The sequence below is a fragment of the Chelmon rostratus genome, chromosome 3, assembly GCF_017976325.1.
Source record: "Chelmon rostratus isolate fCheRos1 chromosome 3, fCheRos1.pri, whole genome shotgun sequence".
NCBI lineage: Eukaryota > Metazoa > Chordata > Actinopteri > Chaetodontiformes > Chaetodontidae > Chelmon > Chelmon rostratus.
In genome coordinates this window covers 17035342-17061754 of record NC_055660.1, presented here as the reverse complement: position 1 = coordinate 17061754, position 26413 = coordinate 17035342, and the positions used below count along the sequence as shown (strand labels likewise).

The 26413-nt window shown below is 41.7% G+C and overlaps 2 protein-coding genes across 2 annotated transcripts in view; one reads left to right on the top strand and one right to left on the bottom strand.

Annotated features, from left to right (window-relative positions):
* Positions 1–8439: 8439 nt before the first annotated feature.
* Positions 8440–10477, bottom strand: LOC121604540 (fibroblast growth factor 20-like). The gene is made up of 3 exons (XM_041934089.1): positions 10144–10477; positions 8829–8932; positions 8440–8685 (listed from the first exon to the last, which is right to left on the bottom strand). Exons 1-3 carry the CDS (start codon positions 10475–10477, stop codon positions 8440–8442), a joined length of 684 nt encoding a protein of 227 aa, XP_041790023.1.
* A 4637-nt stretch (positions 10478–15114) lies between these two features.
* The window catches only part of micu3a (mitochondrial calcium uptake family, member 3a), a 30417-nt gene continuing 19118 nt past the window's right edge, over positions 15115–26413 (top strand). The window contains exons 1-4 of the mRNA XM_041933466.1: positions 15115–15378; positions 19911–20058; positions 22630–22661; positions 23801–23879. Of these exons, the coding sequence (XP_041789400.1) occupies positions 15115–15378; positions 19911–20058; positions 22630–22661; positions 23801–23879 (523 nt within the window). The remainder of the gene's footprint in view (positions 15379–19910; positions 20059–22629; positions 22662–23800; positions 23880–26413) is intronic.

The following is a 26413-nucleotide window of genomic DNA, read 5'->3' as shown; positions in this document are numbered from 1 at the left end:
GTTTAAAGAAAAAAAAAAAAAGCTTCTGCAGAGATCACACCTGCAGGTTCAGCTGAGCTGGTTGTTCATTTGTGTGTACTGACAAACGTGCATTACTGGGCACCCGGGAGCATGATTCAGTCAGCTAAATTAATTAAAGTAATTAGGCAGAAACAGTTATAGACAAACCACTGATTCCATATAGGACCCTTTCAGCACCAATTATGGCCCGTTGATATGTTTACATGACTTAAAAGGGAAGCATTTCTAATGTGCTGACGCTGTTTTGTGACCTTAGGGCCATCATCCATTTTAAACTAACAAAAATGCATTGTGAATGGGTCGTATTAATCAAAGAAGCAAACTTTGTGCAGTTGTTTTTAAAAGAAAATTAAAACTCTATGGTCTCTGCCCAATTTTATGCCATGTTGGGTGTAATTTGTGGTTTTGTGGATATGAGCTGAAGCCAGTGGTTAGATGGGTATTTGACATGGAATCTGCTCAACAGCATGTTCTGCATCTGTTCAGGACAGTCGATGATAACAGGGTTGAAAATATGTGCGCCGGCGTGAATCTTTCATCCGCAATATGTCAGGTAACACTCTTTCATTGAAACAGGCTGAGAGAAAACAGCAGGAAGGTGTGGAGGTGCACATCAGTTACACTTGGTTTACTAAAGTGTGTGATGTGGTTTGACTGTGTATTGTTGTGTCTTCTGAGTTAATTTAACACTTATTTTGGCTGCCGTCTTCACACTGTTTAGACTGTGCTTTCTATTATTTTAAATGTAACCCCTTCTCATAACAATAATAATCCTTTCCTAATCACCTTTTTGATAAAGTAATGCAACATTTGAATTGAGTATATAGTAAACAGGCTTACAGTACATTTATCAAGCTATCTTAGAGTGCTTAAACCTGCATTGATTTTTGGCCACTTGGGGGCAGTGAAACAAGCTGTAAACACACCATTGACTCATTATTAACGAACCTGCTGAAAAGGAGAGTTGTGACACTTCCACGGACTTCTGTTGTAATCGGAAACAGTGGAAGTAAAGCATGTTGTGGGGCAACCAATAGTTCCAACATCGAACCCCACTCATTTTCAGTGTTTCCCCGGCATGCTCACTGGTGAGCAGAGGAAATGACTGCATTTTATGACATTTCTAGGCATTAGCTGCCCTCTCAAGAATCTTTTTAGTAGTAGTATTTTATGTAGCCAGCTTTAGTTAATGTTTACCATGAGATAATGGCTGGTTCAATTCTAACTGCAGTTCAACCTGAAGTAAAAGTAGCTAGTAAAGAATATAATGGTTATTTTGAACACCTGTATGCCTTGCCTGGCCTGTTTTCTGCCATTTTCTGCCCCCGTAGGAGGTTGAATGAGTTTCGAGCCCGTTTCGAGGAAAAACATCCATCCCCTCCCCGGACACATGCAAGTGGTTGCCTCGCATATTTCGCATGATTGATCAAACTTCTTTTGTGTCTTAAATTGAGTAGTGGAGACGGTAGAAGCATGAGAAAATTATCAATGCACACATAGTGTATTCCACTTCATGGGAGCAGTCCCCCATTTCATCCAAAATTAAACATCAAAAAACTGATTAATGCTGTCTCTCCAACACTCCTGAGAAAAATCTATATTACATGTAAGTGTAGTAAACATAGTAATCGATACACATTATGCACTTATGTGTACTTTAACGTATGTGTGGACAGTGAGTTCAAAGTGTGTCACAACACTCTTATTAAGGGGTCAGATTATCACCGTAGAAAGTTAATATGGAGTCATGTTACTGTCTCCTGGGTGAATGTAAGTCTAATATTCACTGTCCTTTCTGTTAGACTTTGTCTGTCATTCTGACATTTAGAGCAAGCATACAGTGGGGTTTTAAAGCATTTAGGCTGCTGCAGCTGAAAACAAGGTTGATGAGAGCAAACTGAACCAAAACAGTAGAAGTTACTGGTTGTGAAACCCAAACAATGAGCTGAAAGACACTAAAACACTCAATAGAACTGCCCCATTGTTATTCATTTTCTGTGGCACAAAACACACAGTCATTAGATCCATTGTTGATATAGAAACAATAATTAGTGCAGCTTTAAAATGAACATTTTTTTCACTTTTTCAGTAGAAAAAGTGGAAGCGCAGGAGAGTGACGACATACTGCTGCAAACGTGTGTGTGGAGAGAAGCTGGATGGTTTGGCATAAAGAGCATGTGACTAACTTACAACTACTGCATTTGGTTTATTTTTACATTTTCAATAGAAATAAAGTTTAAGTTTTGCATGTTTGAACAACGCGTTCCTGCACAACGTGAGTTTGTTAAGATGGAGCTACTGGCGGGTACGTCACAGTGTAAGAGGTGAAGTCATTTGTTAGTCAAAAGTAAGATGAGTTCATAGCAGTCTAATATGTCTAAGAATTTGGGATGGACACGTAGCTTTTTTTTGTCTGAATTCACCACAGCTGAGTCACTGCTATCACCATTAATCTCACACACAGAGAAGTGATGACAGTGTGTGCTTGTGTTAAGTGTGCGTGAGCGTGTGTTGACGACTGCAGGAGGAACACCTGTGTGGACTCAGCTTGTCGTAGAGACATAGCAGCAGAGATCACTGACTTCTACACCTGCAATGTTGAGAAAAACAAAACACACATACACACACACACTTTATGGCACTAATGATAGTGGCTGAAGTGTTTGAATTGTTTTCAATCTGACAAATTCGCTATAATATTCAATTTGAAGGGGACAAGAGAAAATACATTTAAAGCCATTGGGGCTTTACATTTTGGAAGATTTTCTTGTTTTTTGGGGGGGTAAATCATGCAAATAAACATGATGAGGAATTTGTAATTTTTCCAGAGCTTTATTTTTGATTTTTTGGCAGCATATTGAGGAGACAGGAGTTATGCAAGAACATATTCTTAAATATTCTAAGAGAATATCAGCCTTTTCTCTTCTTTTTTTTACTTCTTTTGGTCTGGTTATATCTGCATGGACCAGTACCTGCTGGATCCAGCAGTGGAGATCTAGCCAGCCGATGGAAAACCCCACTGAGGAGAGACAGGGAGCATTGAGAGGGGGTGGAGGCATGACACCACACACATACACGAGTCTTCACACATCAGTCAGACAGCCCTCTAGTCAGGAGAACCCCTGGCTCACCTTCACACAGATTCACAGATCACACATACACACACACACATACACACACAGAAGTTGTGCTGACATGAATCTACGCAGTCACTTTGACTCACATAAACATGCCTCCCCCTCCCTGCAAACACACACACACATACTTCAAAGGAAGATTGTAACCTGACAGGCCGGCAACACTAAGAACCCACATACAGCTTTTTTTTCTAACTCTTCTTCTCAGAAACCCACCTGTTTCTTACAAACTTTCATGTCATACCTCTCTCTCTCTCTCTCTCTGGCCTGGTTTTAAGATCTGTGTGTGTGTGTATGTGCGTGTGTGTGTGTGTGTGTGTGTGTGTGTGTATACATATACTGGTACTCAGGCCCTGTCTGTCTGATGTTTTTTCCGTCTCATCCTACACTATATGCCCTTATCAGAGGATTATGCACACGCTGAACCATGTCTTAACTAGACACAATGTAGCCACGCTCTTGTCTGTACAGCTGGGCAGATGTGAACCGCAGCACCGTGTAATCTAATCTGAAACATGTTGCTGAGCTGATGAGCCTGTATGCTGGTACTGACCTATGGCAATATCTCCTTGATGTGAAATGCAGCTGGAGACATAAAACATTTTGAGACAAATCTGACAGAACTGGTGTTTCCCCAGTGTCAGGCCAACATAGGCCAGGTGTTGAAGGGTACAGGCTGCTTTAGTACTGTGTAAGGTCAGTCATTCTTTGTTGAGGCTTTTTGCTCCCATCCACAGTCGGCAGGGGTCCTGTGGGTGTCACAGTAGGGGGTTCAGATGGCGTACCTCTCTCACATAGACCTATAGAGCTTGTCAGTGCACTTCGGCTGTGCTGAGCAGAAAAAAGGTTACTACACATGACGGGTGGGTGGGTACATTCCTACATCATACAAGGTCCCCAGGTAGTTCTAGTCCAGTGCAAGGAGGGCTTACGGTGTGCCAAGGTAATTCAAAAGATCAGCAATTTGCTGAGCTCTGTGGAAGATTAGCATGACTGTTACATCCCAATGCACACTGCATCAACAGGTGGAGAAATGACACAGTGAGGGATGGATTTAACAAACCACTGGCGATGTTTAAGTTTCTTTTTTTATTATTTTTTTGATTAGCATATGATGTGATACGAACTAAAATGGACCTTGATGCGAGATTATTTTGTCGACTGCTATTTCAGGAGTTTCACTTTGAAGCTCAACACACAGAGCTGCCTCTGATCGGTATTTTTTTTGTTTGCAAAAGGCTGTAAAACAATCATCCCACACCGTACTCATACTTATCTGTCTCTGCCTTTCTACATAATTTTCTGACTCTAGCACTCCTCTTGCTGTCTCTTTAGCTCTTTCTCTCACCCATGCCATAGCGACATCTGGTCAATTCAGTCTCAGGTGTCGTAAGAAGAAGGGATGACTCACCCAAGACGGGCGGATGAAGAGAGAGATAAAGGGAGGGTGAAGGGAAGGATGAAAGAGTGTAGCGTTGCACTCGGCCTGCCAGTCACTTGTCTAATTGCAGTGTCTGTCAGGGGAAGCGCGTGCTGTCTCTTCACACGGATGACTTCATGTTATTTTTCTCCTCCTTTCCCATTACTCCCATCCATCTCCCATCTCTTTTGGCTGAATCATACTCTTAACCATTTGTCACTTGTCTCACTGTCTACCTTTTCCAATGGCACATTTTTTAGGTCAGTTAAAATCGAAATATGAAAAGATTCGCCTCATGCTAATTTTATTTGCAGAAAATGATAAACTGTTCAAACAATTCGGAAGAATGGTTTGATCCAATACAGGGGGGGGTTTGTAGTTTAATGTTTGTAGTATGTAGTCTATCGGTTAAAAACACAGAATCTAACACTGGCTTCAGAGGTATTTAACTGTTACTAAGCCTTAACTCTTCCTCCTTGGATGGCAGCAATTGCAAATAAACATTACTAAAAGGATCAGTTCACAGTATCCCAAAGGTGCTTTATGTATTAGTGCTGTTTATAGGGGTAGAACAAGCAAAGTACGCATCCTAACTCTCTAGCTTCATTGGAAACCATTGGAGCTGTGAGCCACTAGATGATGCTATCATAACAACATCGAACCTTTAACAAGGCAGCAACAGCTAAGTGCAGCTTCTTGCATTAAGAAATTTAGGAATGAGCCATGCGTCAGCAGAATTGTACAGCCATGGGGCCATTCTTTATTATTTGCTTGATTAATCCAGCTTGCTATCTGTCTTGCATTTGCACAACAATTGATTTAGTATTGAGACAACACTTGATAGTGTTAAACAACAAACAGTTGCAATGTGCCTGTGAAGGTTGTGCCTGCTGCTTTATGTGAATCAGCCACTGCAGATCTTGGGATATGCACAAGCTGGCAATACTGCTCAACATATGCCTGAAAAATAAGATGGTCTTGACAGACTTTCTGGGCATTGTCAAGTAAATTTTCAACAACATTATCCAGGGAGTTTGTGCTGTGTATACATTTCATATGTATAAATACTGTATTGAAGGGGCACTTCAGTAGATTACTGAATCCATGTACGTCACCTGCTACACTACTCACTTCCCAGGAACCGATCCTCCTACTTTGGTCGGGCTGGTAGGAGAGTCTTTATTGCAGCCAGTTTTTCCCTTATTATATGCCCCTGCAACTCGTACGCTTGAGCGGCCTGTCACCCATACACACCCACTCACACATTCCCTTCCCCCACTTCGGACACTATCCTGCTGGACACTCAAGCTGCTTCAAGTCATCAAGTTCACAACCTTTCGCGTTGTGGGCAACCTGAGCTTTTATTGAGCTCATTACGCGAATTGACTGAACTCATTGAACTCTGATTGGGCTCATTTGAATAGATTGAACTTGTTGAATTCATTTGATTGCATTGAATATATTCAATGTTAATATTCCTTTTGTTTTGTTTGTTCTATTTTTTTTCAATATATGGTACCATTTTAAACTGCAAGTTCTGTCTGTCTCTTCCTCTCTTCACTCCTAGAGCCAAACTTATATCTCCTGAACTAGCCCAACAATTAATACTACCTTGCTTTGTGCAGCATAGCACCCATAGTGTTCCAAATGTAGTGTGCACATGCTACACCAAGGTCAGTGTACTAGTACTAATCAACCTGCGCAAAACAGTTGTGTTATGTTTTCTGTGGCTCTAGAGGAGCCTTGTCATGTCTGAGAAAAAACAGGGCCCTTAATGCAGTTTGAGGATTGATTTGTTAATCCCGTATGACGTTATCTTGAATAACAGAACATTCCTTTTTTAAATGAAAAGAAAATAAATAGATATGTGACACCATGATCATCGTTGATTTGACTGGCTGAGTGCTGACTGTGTAATTGCAGTTACATGAGGTAGGTATGCTGGGAACCCTTCCATCATGCAATAGATTTATGAACATGCGTCTCATTTTATGTGTTCCTGCATTGTTACATGTGACATTTTGTTCTCCGTTGTGGTCCACAATGTGTCCCCTCCTTCCACACCTTAATCACTGTTGAACAATTAGATGTTACCAGTGAATCTCGTCCAACCACAAGTGATGTTGTTGCACAATTGGTGCTGGGACTCAGTTCAAGAGACTCTGAAGTGTTTTACATGGGCCTGCTATGAAAATGAAATACTTCTAAACTCACTTATGAAACAGCTTTTGCATAGTCAGTTTTAAGCAAAGTGAGTTAGTGCAGATAATAATTGATTTTTTCTTTTTGCTCACAGTATCTCAAGCTATATTTTGTTGTATATTTATCATGCATAAAAATAGGTAACTCTTTATTGTGATTAATTCTAATCAACACCAACACATGTGATGTTACAATAACCTGCATGTTCTCATCAAAAATTAGTCTTTAATTAGAAACCGAGCCATTATTGTGTATGTATTTGAAAATTAGTCCATGTTGGGTTCACCCTACGTCTTACTTATGATCCAGCTAACTGTCAATAACACCGCACTGTGCAACTCATGCTTAAGGACGTGTTGCTCTGACAACAGTTCCCGGTTAATTTTAAACCAGCCGTGAAGAACCAAAAATTCAGATTCATGGCAAATCATCAACATTCTAATCTGGATAACTCAACACTATGAACACAGAGTCCAAAAGCTGATATGAATATATCTCCTCAGTCAGATTGTGAGAATGGAAAACAGCAGTTTATACAGCACAATAAATAAGAAAAACCTCTCATGCCTTGTTCTGCATATTCTTTTATTTTAGCTCATACCTGTAAAAATATATTCTCAAAATAAATAAATATATGAAATAAATATACTGTATGTTCTAGGAAACAAAAACTCATAAATAAGAATAAAATCTGTCAACAGGTTTGTAAGGGTGTCTCTGTCAGTCCCATGCTCGTTGATTGCAGTCAGTAGAAGAACAACAGAATTCCTTCACTGGGCTCTAGTCTCTTGAGTTCCAACAGAAGACACAGTAATCCACTACAGGACACGACAGAGGAAGTCCTTATAAAGCTCCACTGGCTCTGTTCTTCCACTCTTGTTCCTCATGCACTTTTTAGAAAAGTTATATTTTCTAAGCAGCATCTGTCATTAGAGCAGTTTCAAAGGGAATCCATCCATGCCATCACAACAGTCGGCGCGATACAGGTGATTGCCCCAGCTCTCGGACCCGTTTCCCGGAACAGACATGGCTGCTTTCCAGTGCATAAAACTACCTTTTGTGTAAACCAGCCACATGTATATAGTGGATTATGCATTTTTAATAAGTTGTTTACTTAGCAGCCACAGTAGTGTTTTGAATAAAATTAAAAGGCCTACTGAAAACAGTGGAATTGACAAGACTCACCAGTCACTTTTGTAAAAAGCTATAGCAGCTAGTTGTTAATCTCACTTATTAGTTTCCACACTCCTCTCCCCTTGAACATGCAGTTTGGTTAGCAGGTAGTTGGATTTAATAAGTGTAAAATCAAAAGAAATCCACATATCATCTGTTTGGCCACCAGGGCCTCTGCATAGGCCAATAAAGTGGCAATTTTAGGGGCCCAGGTACCCTCTGTGTCTGTCATGAGGTCTTTCACATCTTCCACAGAAGATTCCTGGCACTGTTCAGTCAAACTCCCCAGCTGGTCTGCTTCAGAGAGAGTCTCTTTCCTTCCTCTATACTAGCGGTGGGGAATGTTGATTTGGTGCACTTGTTATGATCCTGTTTTGCCCAGAACAACAAGACCGTCCATCTTCCTCAAGAAGGAGTTAGGATTAGGTGCACTTGGGTTGCATTTCAGCTCAGACTGGCTTTGACAGGTCATGGTAAGTCTCAGTCTCAGCTCTGGCCCAGTATGTCCCTGTACAGCTCCGGTACTCTGTCTGGATCTACAGGCCTCGGTAGGAAGTGAGTGAACCTCTGATGTCGCCTCGACCTCGTTCCATCCCGGGACGTCCCATCTTTGTTCAGAGCAACAAAGTAAAATGTACCTTTTTCTCCGTGCCGGTAAATGTTGGACGAGTAGGTGTTGTACCAGTTTTCTTCAAATTGTTCCCTAAAAATGCATTCTGCTGACAGCTTCTCCTGCAGGAGGAAAGACAAGCAGAAGAAAATATGAGTTTAGTGATGCAGAATGTGCCAACTGATGACCATGAGTTACACATCAGACATGTTCGGAAATTTGTAGACAGTACAATAGTTGGTAATGTGCATCTGAGTGTACTCACCGATCCATACAGCTCTCCCTTGCTGTTCATTGCGAGGTAGAGACCACTGTCCACCCCTCTGATACTAACCAGTCCCACAGCCAGACTGATGAACTCCAAAATACCTGCACAGACACATTACATTACATTAGCTACACTTTGCAAACACTTTTGTTCAAAATGATGAACATCTAACACAAATACATAAGATTTAAAACAGCATCTTTTAAGTATCACACTGGCAGTATGGCATAGTCCTGCTGAGGTTTATTCCACTGCTTCCACACTATATATACATATATCTGAAGAGGGTTAATGGTGAGACTAAAGTTTGCCTGCACTCAACACAAAAAACTTTCAGTAAATGACTGTATGTCTGTCCACACCAGCTGACTCTAACAAGCAATGCTGGGTGTCTGGAATGGCCTCTGGCATGAAGTTGTATCCAAGTCTCAAATGGAATGAATCAAGTGCCAGAAGTGCTACAGCCTCAAAGCACTGAAAGAAATCTCTAGTGAGATCTACTTTTGATCTGCCGTAAGCTGCAGCTGTTTATCTTGATAACTGAAGATAAGCTGGTAAAAGTAAAGAAAAGCTTGCAATCTAATCTCAGAGAGGAAATGTGGTGGAAATGTGCAAAGATAAAATACTCAAAGTATCCCACCTGGAAAGCTTATTTATCTTGAAAGAAATTATCTTTCTCTACATGCATTGTTACCATTATCCACTGGTAGCACCACAGACTAGCCTGCAGCTCAGTGTTATAGCGGCAGCAGCTGCCATCACAGTAGGCTCCCACATATACAATTAGCATTTGATTATAGTAACCTGTGTGGCTGCATAGCATAGCATGGGTATGATCACGTAGTATTAATAGTTTTTAGGATTATATAAAGTTGGGGCAGCGATGGCCCCTCACCCCACTTCTAATTTATTTTCCAATTAAATTTAATTCGATCTACTGTTCGTTATAGGCTATATCAAATACTAGCGAGGATAGGAATTTATAATTAAGATGCACTAAACTTTCTCCTGTTTTTTAATCTCTCCCTTTCAGTGTGCGTGTGTGCGTGCGCGCACATGTGTGTGTGTGTGTGTGTGTGTGTGTGTGTGTGTGTGTGTTACAGTGTCTCTTACAGTGTAAGAACATAAGGATACCTGTCAGTCTTCTGTATCTTACAGTCTACATCAGAAATTTCAGTGGACAAGCCACTACTGCTACTGCTGCTACAACTACTGCTAATTAATAATAATAATAATAATAATAATAATAATAATAATAATAATAATAATGAAAATAATAATAATAATTAGGTTTCTTTGTGGGGTTCTTTACCGAATCTGCTGTGATCCTTCCTGGTGCCCTGCACTGTGCCGTCGGGACGGATCTCCAGGTGGAAGCCGGTTCTGCAGTAGAGCTGCCGCCGCCTTAGAATCCCCTTCAGATGGCTGAGGTCCGCCAGGCTCCGGGACAGCCTCTCCGCGGACACCAGGTGCTCCTGCTGCTGCCCCTGTCCCCCCATCATCAATCCGTTTACCGAGTTGTAGTCCACCGCCCCGGCTGGGGTGAGAACGAAATGAGAGCCAACGGGAGCCGGAGCGGCACCCGCGGGGCCAAAGCTGTCCAGAAATCCGTTGGCGAAGCTCCCCACCTCCGCCGCTGCCCCCATCACAGACAAGACACCCGAACCGGTTTACAGCACAGGAGATCCAAATCGAGGTCCGAGTGATGGGCAGAGATTAGCAGGTAAGAGCCAGCGAGCCAGGGGTCAGCCCGTGAAGCGGAGAAAAAGAAAAGTTGGTCGTGCGGGCGGAGAAAATCCCCAATGAGTGCGCGATTTGGTGCAGTCACCGGCACCGTTAATTAGACTGTCATCTAATTGAGATATAACTCGTTATCTTGATGTATCTCCGGTTGCAGCGGCTGCCCGTGTCCCTTCTTCTCTCCTCTCCTCTGCTATTTATCCCTCTCTCCTGTCCTCTGCCCGCTCCCTCTCTCCTCTTCACCTAGGGATACTCCCCTTTGCTCCAGAGCACTTCAGGGTTTTCCGTTTTCCTCTCTCTCTCTCTCTCTCTCTCTCTCTCTCTCCCTCTCTCTCTCTCTCTCTCTCTCTCTCACCCCAGTTCACTTCAGCCTTTTATTTCTGCGGTACCCTCCGCTCTCTCAGCTCCTCCAGCAGCAGCGTGTAGCGCAGTGAGAGCAACATACTGCACTCCACATCTATAACGCAATACCCCCTATGGAAATTCACCCCGGGTTGCCTTTTTATGCAAATGCGCCCCGATCTCCTCCCTTTATGGCTCATTTCTGTTCCCGTTTGAAACGATGCCCCTTCATCCCTCCGCTCATCGCTCTCCTGCCTCACCTTTGATGTTCAGTTTCAATGCAGAGAGCGCAGGGACTCGGAGAGAAAATTAAAAAACTGCTAATAAAAATTAGCCTGTCAGGCTTCTCCCCGTGTTTCCCCTTGCAGCAGCACAACGGCCTCACTGAAGCGCTGCAGACGCAATGTCACATTGCTCGCGGGCACTTAGCGGCCAGTTCCGGGCTAAACTGTGTGAGTGGACGTTAGGCAGTCGCAGGGGAGTGCGCAACTCAGCTGCAACTTGCGTGTGTGTGAGATGGACATAAAGAGGAAGAGAGAGTGAGCGCGTTTGTGTCAAACAGCATGAAAGTGATATTGCCATTACCCTAAACGCTTTACAACCCCACGCCCCCATTTCGAAATGACTCAGGTGCGGCGGGATAGAGAGAGAGGAAAGCCCCCATTTGCGTAATTTTCGCACTCGGCTGTTGATTTATTGCCCCTGTTTTATGTAACCCAGCCGCACGTTTACAGCGCCCGCACACACACACACACACACACACACACGCACGCACGCGCCCACACCCACCTGTGCAAACGACATCACTTGACTGTCAATCCCCTCATTGATCTTTCCACGATGCTTTGAACAGCGCAGGAGCCCATATATCCTTAATTGTGGTCTTAAAAGACGAATCAAAGACACAGATGCTTCAAAGTGCAGGGATCTTGTAAGGGGATCAGGCAATAACAACCAGAGGAAGGGGATATACCTGTTTGAACTGCAAGCTTAGATAATACCCCGACACTTGACACTTGAAGGTCTTCATAGAAAATAAGTAGGCTAGCTGTTAATTCTTTATGTAAATAACCCGAGTTTGTTGTACATCTTTTTAATCATTTGAACATATGCCAGTGACCGTATACTTATTTGTGTGATAGCTGACCATAATGTACAGGTCACTTACTGTAAATGTAAGAAAACCCTCTTGATAAAATGACATGTGAATTTTTTACACTGGGTATTTCATATCAGCTTCCTACATTTTCTTTATCATTTGCAGTGTAGCCTATGGACTAATAAAAGGGTCAACTATGGATTGCCAGTTAATGCGAGGCGCGGTCACTTATCCCACCTCTTTCCAATGATGGGAAACTGACTCGCAACATCAACAAAATGTTTAATTTAAACCCTTTCTTTGTCATTGAATTGGTTCAGATCTGCGCTGGTTGACCATGAGGTCAAGCTGCAGTTTACGTGGTTGATTCAGTCTGCGGTTTTATCTCAGCGGTGAAACAGGGGCCCACGCTCCAGCCTATATGCCATTGATTTTGGCAGCTCCACAGACACGCGCTCGTGAACGCACGCGCGCGCGCAGCTGCCCCCTCCCCTGGGTGCTGCGTTGATGAATGAGTTGAAGGTGCAGAGGTGTTTGTGTGTGGTCGCTATACGCAGTTCATTTTCTACTCATGTCGATTTCTCCAGCATGACAGGGAGACAGAGGCATTGTGAGACGTGTGCATGTTCATTTTCATTTCGATGTTTTTGCACGCACACGCACAGACACACACACACACACACACACACACACACACATACGGTATAGTCTATGCAATGTTAATGTACGCTTGCTGTGTGTGAGACAGACAAACTAAGTGGGCTGCTATGTGTGTGGCGTGTCCTTCTCCCTGTTTCCCTCGCTTCGTTAATATTTATGACCAGCGAAAAAAAGCAACTTTTTTTAAAGGAGACAAGATCGATCCGAATCGCCTCCAGGCTGATCAGATCCTGATATATATTAGATATTGACCCGGCCACAATGAAGGTGTAAACTACAATGCCACATTTCCTTGCAAGGTGCAAGCAACCAGTTCCCAGGGTCACATGATGTTCTTTGACATGTATTTTCTATTGGTTTACTGCTCTGTTTGTGACAATGTGAGGCTGGCCATTGCAGTCATGGAAGTAGAGGGGGCCCCCAGGGTTATCCCCCTCACCCACCCACCCACACACACACACATACACACACACACACACACACACACACACACACACACACACACACACACACACACACTCACTCACAAAGAAATTACAACCTAATCGAATGCCTGGGTAATGGAATAACTAAATACGTGGCCTAGAGGTTATTAATGCAGGGTTCAGAAGGCCAAAATGCAGACTTGTTTAATTTAACCATAATCAGCTATTGCCAGATAGAAAGTAAATAAGCATCTGAGATTTTACTCTCACCACTTCTATGTTAGGTCTGGAGTTCAAAAATCAACCACAATAAGTGAGGGTGTGTAGGACCTGATGTGTTTCTGCCTGGACATCTGTTATATGTAAATAATTGAAATGGCTAGATTTGCAACATTCAATATGGAATTGTCAAGGGTTTTTAATTAGATGTCAAAGCTGTGGGAACACATCTGAGGATTTGTTTTACAGGTCAGTTTTGCATTAATTATTAAACTTTTTTTTTTTATCTCCATCAGTCAACCAATTAGGGAACTTATTGTGATGATTAGTCACCACAATAGGCTAATCTTGTTTGGGTTACGAGCAAAATTAAAATCAAAGCAACAAATTATGGGCTCAATAGCTATAATCAGCCTTTTAAAGGTTGTATTTCTACCAAGAGGTTAGTCATTGTTTGATCTGTTTTCAACCTTTGGCTAAATGGAGCTCATTGGTTGGGGTGATCCACCATGCTTCATGTGTGAACAGGTGACAGCCCCATCTATTTGACTTCTTTCCTTTATTCTCTCAGCATCAAAGTCATAAGAAAAGCCCCATCAGGTTAACATTAGTCCTACATGTAAAGACTTAAATGAAGAGTTCATCTTTGATATTCTTTTGATATCTGCTCTCCATTGGCTCCTTTGATGCTATACTTCCCACTGGAAATTTGATGCTCTGATGCACTGACCCTCAATGAAAAGAAGAAGATTGACATATGTTGATGTCATGGGTCACTTAGAATTTCCCCCATGTAAACTGAGATGTCTTTTTTCAAGTTAATTCAAGGATGTAGACTCAAGATATTTGAGGCAATTGACTCTTAACAAATGTGGCTTCTCTAACTGCTTTTGACTCTGATTTCCCAAATTTTGCCTGTAGGTCACAGCATGCATTCACTTTGCCAGTTTCTCATGGGAAGTAGGCCTATGCACTGGTAGAAAATACACAATACACACTTAAATACATAATTCAATCTAGGTCTTCTCATTTTATGTTACTTTATAATTCTACACAACCAAATTTGAGAAGGATGTGTGTTTCATCAGATCAACATATAAAATATAGTGTATTGTTATAAACTACTCGACAGCAGCCTATAAAATGAACACTTACACCAGTGACAACATGAAACAAAGTAATGCATCAGTGATAATATTTTTTGTTTTATCTTATATAATAATGTCATAACTGTGACAAAGAGCATAATGAGAGTTATTACCTTTCAAGTACATTTTGCTGATAACACTTAATACTGATAGTACTTTTGCTGGAGTAGGTTTATGAATGCAGGACTTTAATAACTACTTATAACATTTTCAGATTGTGATATGACGTTCCTATGTATCATTAAGTCAAAGATCTGATCACACTTTGGCCGCCACTTATGGTGAATTATGATGACCAGTTGATAAAACACATTTGGACTTTAAAGTCATTTTATATCAATTTTATGTTACAGGACTTAATGTGTATCATATTGAAAAGTTTCTTGGTAGAATTTTATTCATGTAACCGTGTGAATTGTGTCCACTGTTTATCTTCATCTTTATTCACTGTTTATAATTAACGGTTCAAATTAATCACTAACTGTAATTCAGTGAAGCATCAAATCTTTTCCTCTCTGTATGGGACTTTGTACTCAACTTGAGCATCAACAGAGGGGCCGCACATCTCGCGATGAAAGCCAGGAATCGCGATAGTTTTGTGCTGCCCGCAAAGTTGTCATCGCAGCAGCACAGCGGTAGCAGCAGCAGCAATGGCCGCTTTCCGCAGAGTTGTAGCCCTGACCAGTCGACTGAACCTACTGTCGGCGGCGAGAAACGAGCTCGTCGGTGGTCAGACGGTCAGTGGAGGAAGGACACGGAGGTGTCTGGCTGTCGGGATGTGTCTTGCAACGGGAGGCGCCGTGGCACTTTATTTCTACAACGATATGACGAGCGGCAGAGGCAGGAAGAGGATGGGGAGTCACAGCATCAACGGTTTGCTACCGTCCATCCCGACCGTTGAAGCCAAGGAAAGGGTAGGAGTTGACTAAACTGGCACTGGTAACGGTAGCAGCAAGGCTTTAGTGATACGTAGCGACTTGCTAGGTCGTTTGCAGAAATGTGTTGTCTTCAGTGTTGACATGGGGACCTCGGTGTGGACTGTGGCTTAAAAACAACAGCCCACTGAGCGAAAGGGCAGAGAGCGCTGGGTATTTTTAACATCTCCTTCCGCAAAGGCTAGGCCCACAGAGGCTCAGTGAGGCGGGCCTACTTCTGTTTTGTAGCCATGGTGTTTTCTGGCAGTTTAGATGTTTTCCTCTTAGGCGGATAAACCGTGTCATTGGTTTTTCAGCACGCCCAGTGGAAACACTTCCCTCAGTGCTTGGCCGCTGGACGATGTGCGCGCGCAGATGCAGGAATGGCGCTCTCCCCTCGTGCTGGTGCTGAAATGACAACACGTTGAGGATGTTGCTGTCAGTCAGGCAGCTGTGTGCTCACTGCTGTGCACAAATTAAAAACGTCCCATCACAAGTTAAAGTCCTGCACGCAAAGTTTTTACTTTAGCACTTTTAGCAGTAAAATGAACTGGAACCATAAACAATTAAAATAAAATATTTAGGTTACTTGTTATGCTGAATGGACCTTTCCGGAAGTTTAGTTTGTTACCTTTATTATATGAGTGTCATTATTATTGGTGCATTAATATGTTGGCGGCATTTAATGTTTTACTTACTTTATGGGTTCAGCATTTTTAAGATGATATGCCTTGAATGAAAAAATTAAATCTGAAATCACTGTCAAATAAATGTATTGGAGTAAAGACTACAATGTTTTTCTATGAAATGTACAACAGGTGCCTCAAAATCATATAGTTAAGGACAACACTTTAGTAAACGCACTACTGAACTACTTTTGAACATTCAGTAAATGATTCATCTGTAATGATTAGTTCCTAGTAGAGCAGAAATGATTAGTTGATTAACAAAAAAATAGGTGGCAACAGTTTTGATAACTGATTAATCAGTTTCCAGAAACAAACACCAAACAATATCTAGTTCGAGACATTTAATTGTAGTGGTGTGCTTAGTGGATTGGTGTGGTCTTTGTCTTGTGTGATAGTAAACTGAATATTTTTGGGTTTTGGACAGTTGGTTGAACAAAACAATACATTTGAAGATATTGCACTGGGCTTGAGAAGACCATGGCTGGCATTTCCACTATTTTTTGACATTTTATAGACGATTAGTTGAAAAAGAAATCAGCAGATAAATCAAACATTAAAATTTGTTATTTGCAGCCCTAAATCCTACATATGTGTAAATCTGCATACTATTTTGATGTATGCATGCTGTGTCAGCATGTACACATACATGTGTTAATGCATATACAGAAATGTATGCAATGCCTGGACTGTGTGTCTTCTTCAGAAATTTTGTAGATTTTGTATTTCTTTAGAGTAGTTACGCAAGAATAGGATGGCGGTTTAATATGTTACAGTTTCCACCTTCATATTTGGGTCACTGTTAACTGTTTTTAACACTGATTCACAAGTTTTGGCTTGATATACACTTGAGTGCACATTATTTATTTTAGGTTAAAGATGAAATAAAGATTTATTGAAGAGTTATTCCTCAATCAGGCTAAATGGCACAACCCAATTACTAGTCATTACTTATTTGTTATGTGCATATCAGTTACTAAATTAGTATTTGCCCTTCCAAATTATTTATCATATTTAGTTGTTACTAGAAAACCACAATTACTTTTTTTAGATCACTTTTTTGGCTTTTCCTTTATAGACAGAGGAAAGTGACAAAGTGGAAAGAGAGAGCACTAAAGGACCACAGGTCACAATTGAACCTCGGTTACTGCAGTAAGGTCACATAGTACATGGGAAACGTGATCTACCAGGTGAGTTACCTGGGTGCCCTAAATGCACCACAACGTAATAATTACCTGGCCACCATTTTTGGTCTCTCATGTGAAAGGAGCATTGCCCCACTGAACTAAAAATGACAGAAGTCAGAGACAACAGAGTACTCTAAAAAGAAACATATTTGGATAACATTTACATTAATATTTACATCAAAATGTCATAAAGACTACTAACTTGACATCAGATGTTAGACAGCTAATGAGTGAACACGTGTGAGATATTGGCTGTTTTACTCCTGATTGCCTTATTTTGGCCCCAATCCAAGTCCTTTAATATTGGGCACCAACCAATATAGAGTCTAGTGGTTGTATTAACCTAAATGAGCACACTCACTTAAAAATGAGATAAGATACAACTTGGTTTCTGAACATATGCAATGTTGATTAAATATGTATCTGGCACATTGAAATAACAGCTGTTTCCTTGTAGGCCCACTGAAATTAACTGATATTAATGGTTTATTGCAGAGTAGTTAATCAATTTAAACTGTGTGTATGTGTAAACATCTAAGGTTAGATGAAGAGTTGTCTGCTGGGATACTGGGATGAAGGGGTGGTAGCCAGTTTAAAGGAGGTGGGCTAAGCTATAGGTAGGCAGACAGGCTACCTGACAAGTTGACTAGATAGCCACACAACTTGGCAACAGGATAGCTCCAGTGGGGAAAGGGATAATCAACCATCTGTTACTCATTAAATGTAGCCTATAAGGATCCTGAATAATTCCATTTAAAGAAAATGAGAGGAATCACCTGCAGGGAAATAGAGCAAAGCTGCAGGCAAACATACATCCCTACATAGTGGAAACAAGTAATTGATCCCAAAAGGAAACAAGAAAACCATACTACCAGCAATCAAAAGAGTGGGTCAGTTGTGGCTCCAGAGACCTGGATTTTGGGGCAAGAACTCCTTGCTCTGGGGAACAGGCCTAAAGGAATCCTGAAGCATGAGATGGACAGGACCAATCTAAACAAAACCTCTGAAAAGAATCCTGTCAGAATTCTGAATGACTGGCATACAGACCGACTTGATGTCTGAACATTAGAGATGGCATGTAGAATCACATGAGGAGACAATGGCTCCCCCAGAGTGGTACTCAGTGGCATTTCGGCGAAGCTGCCCTGTGCTGACAGTCTAAAGACCTCTTGGGAATAATCTAAGTCTGGCAGCTGTGTTCCCATTTCTGCTAGAAGAACTCCTCAATTTACGAAAGCCAAGCAGTTTGGATACTGGCACAGACAAAGAGACAAGTTCAGTGTGAGACTCGTTGTATCTTTTACTGGCTAGATTTTACTTTCATTTAACTAAACTGAAATAACTAAACTTGGGAGCACAGGCTGGTTAGTGTAAGGATAGCTCTGAGAAAACATTGGAGATGGACCAAAAGCTACAGCTGTGAATGAAGAATGCTGGGCTGCCTAAGGGGAAAACACCTGGAGCATCTGCTGTGCATTCAGGAGAACAAGACAAGCAACAGGAGCAGGTTTAGTTGTGGCTACGTGACATTGTAGCTACACAAGAACACAGTGTACCAGACTGAATCTAATTTTAAATCCCTGACATTTAATTATTCTTTTCCTAAGGAGCTTACATTACTTTCACATCATGTTTTGATGCATGGCATGTGAACCTAGCTGCCTCTGCAGAACTTTATAAACTTCATTTATTAGTGAGAGTCAAAGCCATGGGCGTCTGTGCTCTTACACTTGATTACAGTGCATTCCTATGAAGCTGAGCACTCATCTCCTATTCATGCCTTCAAAAGCCCCCTCGGTGAAGGCACCATCAAAGCTTTATGAATGAATCTGTGTGCTCATTAGCATGTTAGCTGAGCTGAGCAGAAACCTCGGTGCACTGTGCCCGGCGGCTAAACAGGTTTAAATTTGGAAACCTCTCTGCTAATTACGCAGCTTCATGCAGCACAATCTGTTGGCGTAGCAGCTCTCCCAAACTGCAGCTAATCAAGTTGAAGCCCTTGTTCTGCACAGAGCGAGTATGAGATGCTAATCAAGTAGAAAGTAGTGACGAAGTATTTGTGTGGGAAAGTGTGTTTGTGTGTGCCCCTGTTCTCCTGTTATTGTATTGTGCCAGAGGTGCTGACTGTTTATAATCTCAGAGAGCTAAATGGATAGAGTCGATGCCAAGAATAGATGGATCTCCTCATTATAGAGGTTCAAAAGCAGTGAAGAGGCACATGTATCTGAGCTTCTTCTGTTTGTATGAGAGACCAGGGAGTTTTCTCTTTACAGACAACTATCACAGCTTGGAAAGTCGCATTCAAACAATAATCATTGGTGCAAATTACTGTAAGGATTATGTGAATCTGCTGGTTGAATAGTACAAATCAATTTTTATATGTACCTTTCCTGTCACATCATTAAATATGATTTTATGTATAGTGTCAGTAATGTAATAATATTGCAATAATCAAGATGCACTCCTTTGTCTCCAGCTACTTGTTGTTGTGTTGTTGTGATTTTTTAATATTTTCAAATGCCTGCCACCTTTAAAAAAAAGATGGTAGATAATAAAGATAATCAAAAGATAATAAAACCAACAAAATAGTGTAGCTAATCAACAGGGACACAGTGAATAACAGTATATTTTGTTTTGCATTCTGGCTTTATTTCTGCAGGCTCGTCCGTTTGACTTTGAGGACGGAGACGTGTACATGTCGTCCCACGAGCATCGCTTCCGTATGTTCAGCTCTGTGGAGTATGAAGGGCAGGTCTACATGACTCCACAGAACTTCATCGAATCGGTTACCATGAGCGAACCGAGAAGTACGTTTCACAGCCTTTCCACTTCATTTTGAAAACATCTGAAAAATTCAGAAATGACATTCTTTGTTTGCATCAATTCTTAAAACCATTTCAGTTTCACACGCAGTTATTTTTGTTACCTTGGTTCCATTTTGACCTCTGGCATTAAGATATGGCTTATGTGGACTGTATCTGATTTTTTATATTATTTCTATTTACATGTGACATTAAAATACACTGCTAAAAAAAAATAAAGGGAACACTTAAACAACACAATGTAACTCCAAGTCAACCACACTTCTGTGGTAGCATGAGACGGAGTCTGCGCTACCTGAACCTACACAAGTGGCTCAGGTAGCGCAGCTCATCCAGGATGGCACATAAAAGCGAGCTGTGGCAAGAATGTTTGCTGTGTCTGTCAGCGTAGTGTCCAGAACATGGAGGCGCTACCAGGAGACAGGCCAGTACATCAGGAGACGTGGTGGAGGCAGTAGGAGGGCAACAACCCAGCAGCAGGACCGCTACCTCCCCCTTTGTGCAAGTAGGAACAGGAGGAGCACTGCCAGAGCCCTGCAAAATGACCTCCAGCAGGCCACAAATGTGCATGTGTCTGCTCAAACGGTCAGAAACAGACTCCATGAGGGTGGTATGAGGGTCCGACGTCCACAGGTGGGGGTTGTGCTTACAGCCCAACACTATGCAGGACGTTTGGCATTTGCCAGAGAACGCCAATATTGGCAAATTCGCCACTGGCGCCCTGTGCTCTTCACAGATGAAAGCAGGTTCACACTGAGCACTTGTGACAGATGTGACAGAGTCTGGAGACTCCGTGCAGAACGTTCTGCTGCCTGCAGCATCCTCCAGCATGCCCGGTTTGGCAGTGGGTCTATAATGGTGTGGGGTGCCATGTCTTTGGGGGGCCACACAGCCCTCCATGTGCTCGCCAGAGGTAGCCTGACCGCCATCAGGTACCGAGACGAGATCCTCAGACCCCTTGTGAGAACATATGCTGGTGCGGTTGGCCCTGGGTTCCTCCTAATGCAAGACAATGCTTGGCCCTAATGTGGCTGGAGTGTGTCAGCAGTTCCTGCAAGACGAAGGCAGTGATGCTATGGACTGGCCCGCCCGTTCTCCAGACCTGAATCAAATTGAGCACATCTGGGACATCATGTCTCGCTCCATCCACCAACGTCACGTTGCACCACAGACTGTCCAGGAGCTGGCGGATGCTTTTGTCCAGGTCTGGGAGGAGATCCCTCAGGAGACCATCCGCCACCTCATCAGGAGCATGCCCAGGCATTGTAGGGAGGTCATACAGGCATGTGGAGGCCACACACACTACTGAGCCTCATTTTGACTTGGATCAGCCTGTAGTGTGTTTTTCCACTTTAATTTTGAGTGTGACTCCAAATCCAGACCTCTATGGATGAATAAATTTGATTTGATAATTTTTGTGTGATTTTGTTGTCAGCACATTCAACTATGTAAAGAACAAAGTATTTAATTAAAATATTTCATTCATACACATCTAGGATGTGTTATTTTAGTGTTCCCTTTAATTCTTTTGAGCAGTGTATATGGAATCATGCATTAAAATTCTCTTTGCCTAACAATACAGACCTTATCCTGATTTCCCAATATGGATGTCAGTGCCAAGTGAAAAATAGATCTTTATACATGTATATATGTACTAAAAACAAGTTTTAAAACACATTAAAATCCTGGGCTTAAGCATGTCTTTGCTGTTTCTGTCAGCTGTCAGCCTACAGACAGTTGTAACAGATTAGTCCTGGCCAACCAGCCTCAAAGCAGATGGCTTTACAGCTATTGTTTAGTCTGAGGTTAATGTTAGTCAGACACGCGCGCACACACACACACACACACACACACACACACACACACACACACACACACACACACACACACTCACGCACACACATACACACACTCTCCTCTACTTGTCCACATTCCTTCTGCTTACTCTTACCTTTTCGCTTAACCAATAAATATCCAAACCAGACACTTCACAGACTTTTTCCTCTGTGGCAACTGGTTTAAAGATGTCCTTACCAGTTGAGGTAATCATAAAACACCCATCCAAAAACAGCTACCGCTCCTTTCTTCAGCGGCCATGTGATTGTATTGCGTGCAAACTGTGCACCTGTATGTGTGTGTTTACATCTACCCTGGCTCACTGACATATGATACAGCCTCACATACCCTCTCAGCAACCGACATCCTCTAGTGCCCCCTTTGAAGTTGAATTAGATGAACTTTGTTGTATAAAACAGAACAAAAGTAGTATGTGCTTTTACGGGGACATTCCGCATACTACAAAGACAAGCACAGGGCACTTTAGACAGTGCAAATGGGCTTGTGATGATGACAGTGTATATACAGTGTGTGTCTGTCGGTGTGTGTGTGCGTCTGTATGCGTGTGCGCGTGTGTACGTGTGTGTGTGTATTGTGACTGTACCCGGCACATTAAGACCCATTTCTAGATCATACAGATGCTATCAGACTGAGCCCACCCAAACTCTCTTCTCCTCTTTCCCTTCTTCTTCTCTCCTCTTTTGTCTCGTTCCCTGGCAGACAAGAGGCCCTGGAGGTCCCTGACCAAACAGGTGGGAGACATACTCTTAATTCTTCTTTCTTCTACTCTTCCATGTTGCAGGCATCTGTCGCATGTTACATCTGTTGTAGGCTTTGTGTACTCTGCAAAATTAAAATCCTGATTTTCCCATGATTGTTGAGGAGTTACTTTATGTAAATGTAAATGTTCTATGTGTAGCATCAGTGTGTGATTGCAAATCATTATTGGAGTCATTATCACTATATGTAAAAAAAAAAAAAAAACACAAATCAGACAATTCAAACCTTTACTGGCCTCCACAAGGAATTTAACACTGGATGCTGTGCCAGGCCTGAAATAGTTTAGATTGCATTTGTGCACAAAACAAGAAACAGGTTCTGCACAGCACGAAGACCAATACTGTAAAAAGAGGTACTGTTGAGCAGGTTTTGATGAGGCAAAGTGTCTGTCCTGAGTTTGGCCACTGTGAGTCAAAGTTCCTGTTGCATTAGACTAAGCAGAGAAGTCCAGGGGTTTACAGTTCAATAGTTGCTCTAGAAAGTATCCAGACCCCTTTACTTCCTGAAGACTTTATTGTGTTATAATTTTCATTTGAAATTAAGTAAATTTACTGATGGATTTCAGATTTACTTACATAAATGTACTTATAGAAAGAGAGAACAAAATACAAAATATATATGATAGACAAGGAGCCCCCCCCACATTTGTTTATCAATGAAAAAGCATGGCTTGCGTGTACTACGTATTTTCATGACTACAGGAATGTGTATCATGTTACCCAAGCAAAATAGGATACCACTAATAAAAACATTGCTCCATTGAGCAACTAGTGGTCAAATCTCCACAGGTTACCTATTTATAGTCAATGTGTAGTACAGTGTACAGTTCATGTGTTGAAAAAAACTTAAATACAAAAACAGAGTAATACAAAGACACTGATTAATTAAATGCGATTTTTCACTTGATTGGAGGAAAATAACATTTTAGATATAATAGTAGAATAAATGGCATTTTTCCATTGCATGCAATCCCCTTTTTCTCTCTCTCTCCCTCTCTCTGTGTCTCTCTATGTGACAGTCATTGGTTGAAGTTTGAAGGTGAAGGTTTGTGTTGCTATTGTGTGCCGGAAAACTCACTCACAAATTGTGTGTTTTTGTCCGTGGGTCACAGGAGCTGGAGAAGATTTTGACAGAAACTCCTCCAGTATGGAGAGGATCCTCCAAACTGTTCCGCAACCTGAGAGAACGAGGTCGGAGAGAGTACACACACACCCACACCCACACACGCACACACACACACACGCACTCGCACGCACACACACACACACACACACACACACACACACACATAAGCAAAAAACATGAACAAAGGCACCTTGAGTACATTTGCACTGACTAATACAAACGCACAGGGTAAACAGGTAGCAGTCAGATAACATCAAGGTCAGTGAATGTCAGCAGATTAGTATTTGGAGTTTTTTTGCCATTACAGTTTAATTTGCTTTGTAGATATACTCAATATATCAATATATGAATTTCTCTACAGCTTATGCACAGTTGAAGTTTTCTGTTTATATTAGCAGTAAGTGAGGAACAATGTATACATTCTACAGCATTTTTGCAGCTCAATACACCTGCTTGTGTGCATGTACTATACCAGGGCTTACCTGCCGGTGTGTGACTAAATAGTGCTTGTGAGCTTGTGTGCTGTGTGTCACTGTAGGTGTCTCTAATCCGGGGTTGGAGCCATGCTGTCCCTTCTTCCAGCCAGACAACCTGCTGAAAAAACTAAAAATAAACCTCCTCTCCTCTCCACTCCTCATTGCATATGGGAACAGAACAAATTATACAGCACCAAAGACTGAGAGATAGAGTGGCAGAGAAGCTCCCCCTAATTAAAGCATTTGCTTCAGGAGAGTGTGACATAGGAATCACACAGTTTAGGAGTGAGTCCCCGTAGTGATTGTTACATGCACACAAACAGACATGCGCACACACAGGCACACACACAATGGGAGACGCTAAATATAATGCAACCTCTTTTCCTCTACCGTGATAATGTTCATCAGCTTGTAACTACGTGTTTCAGTTTGTGTTACATTCTCACTTCAGGGACAAATATCCAAGAGCATTGCCTTCATCATTTTTTCAAAAATCAGAGAAATGGAGAGAGAAAACTGGGAGAAAATGGAAAAAAAAGAATGAGAGAAATTAAAAGGGGAACAGAGAAAAGGAAGGGAACAAGACAAAGGCATGAGGAGTGGGGGGGCATGTAAAAGAGGAGTGGGGAGATGTAGAGAAAAGTGTGTAAAGGGATGATTAATTTAAAAAAACAGACAGATGTAGAAATGAAATAGCACAGAGAAAAAGAGGAAAGAGAGAAAGTTTGTAAACTTATCCAAAGTATTCAAGGGCAAGACCACACACATGCACACACACCATCAGCATTCAACAGTACCTTTCTATGTATTCTTATTTTTGTATTACCTCTGAACCACTCATTTGTTCATTCACACATTTCAATTTCTTAACATGCTGTGTATATGAATGTGTATGTGTTTGTATGTGTGTGTGCGCACACATGCATGTTTGTGTGAGAGCTGGTGTCAGGACATGCTATCCCTTCATACCATGATGAGCGAGAGCGAGGACTGTTTAAATCCTTGGGATTGCTTTGGATTTCTGAGAATGACAGTGCTATGTGTCAGACATTGGAATGCATAGTGTTGCCTGAACATTGCTGGCTGTGTGCGCGTTTGTGCGCGTGTGCGGTGGGCTGTACAATATGTCAGTATTGGTTGGCTGTGTTACACAGTAAACTGGTGCAGTGATGTTATTGCTTTGGTTTTGAAACATCAGGTGTATTCAGCACTGTGATGAGTTCATTGTTAGATGATTGTTCGTATACCACAGCATCTTCGTCATTCACATGACAGACTACAGCTCTTTGTAAATCCATGTAGTCAGCTGTCAGACGTAACAGGTACTGTATGAATGTACCTTACACAGTGTATTGAGTTTGTTTTTTTTTAATCTGTGGTAAAAGCATTTTTTGTAAGTAGATCAGTGTCATACAGTATATTGGTCATTCCAAATGTTGGTTCTTCAAGTGTGTTACTATGAGGAAGTGTTATAATTTCTTTAGCAGACCTGCTTACATTTGGGCAAACCCTAAAGTTCACTGCATTGAGAATGATCCTGCCATGGTTTTATTTGGACATTGCTAAGTAACTGCATTTAGTTAAGTTGAGAATTAAAGAATTGAGACATTGTACTCTATGTGATGTTGGCTTACACAAATAAACCTGACATTGTTATATTTGGCATAGCATTGTCTTAAGTATGTTTTCGAGTGTACTGGATGGAGGGAATTTCCTCGATGTGCCACATGGACTCTAGGATGAACTGATTAGAATTTGAGGGTCAAAGGTCAGTGTGACCTCACAAAATCTGCTTTTGGCCATAACTTAAGAATTCATATGTGTATATATATATATTCATATGTATATATGATGATGACAGAATTTCACTCAAATATCTCATAATAAAATGATGGAATGATGACATTTTATATCCAAAGGGTCAAAGGTCAACTTCACTGTGACATCAAAATGTGACTTTTCTTTCTATTCAACATCATGACTCAGGAGCAGAAGGGGAGATTGTGACCATATTTCACATTTGGTCAGATACTGAATTCGTGACACTAATCTTGAGTCTCCACCTGGAAACTGTGGTGATTGTTTAGAGATTCTGTGCTGGCAGTTTGAAGATGTGTGTGAAG

Bases quoted from the DNA above. Each gene is read 5' to 3' on its own strand.
- LOC121604540 (XM_041934089.1), bottom strand. From the start codon at position 10,477: ATGGGGGCAGCGGCGGAGGTGGGGAGCTTCGCCAACGGATTTCTGGAC. The intron at 8,933-10,143 runs GTAAAGAACCCC...GTGTCTGTGCAG, and splicing joins GAAGGATCACAGCAGATTCG to GTATTTTGGAGTTCATCAGT. The intron at 8,686-8,828 runs GTGAGTACACTC...TTCCTCCTGCAG, and splicing joins AGGGAGAGCTGTATGGATCG to GAGAAGCTGTCAGCAGAATG.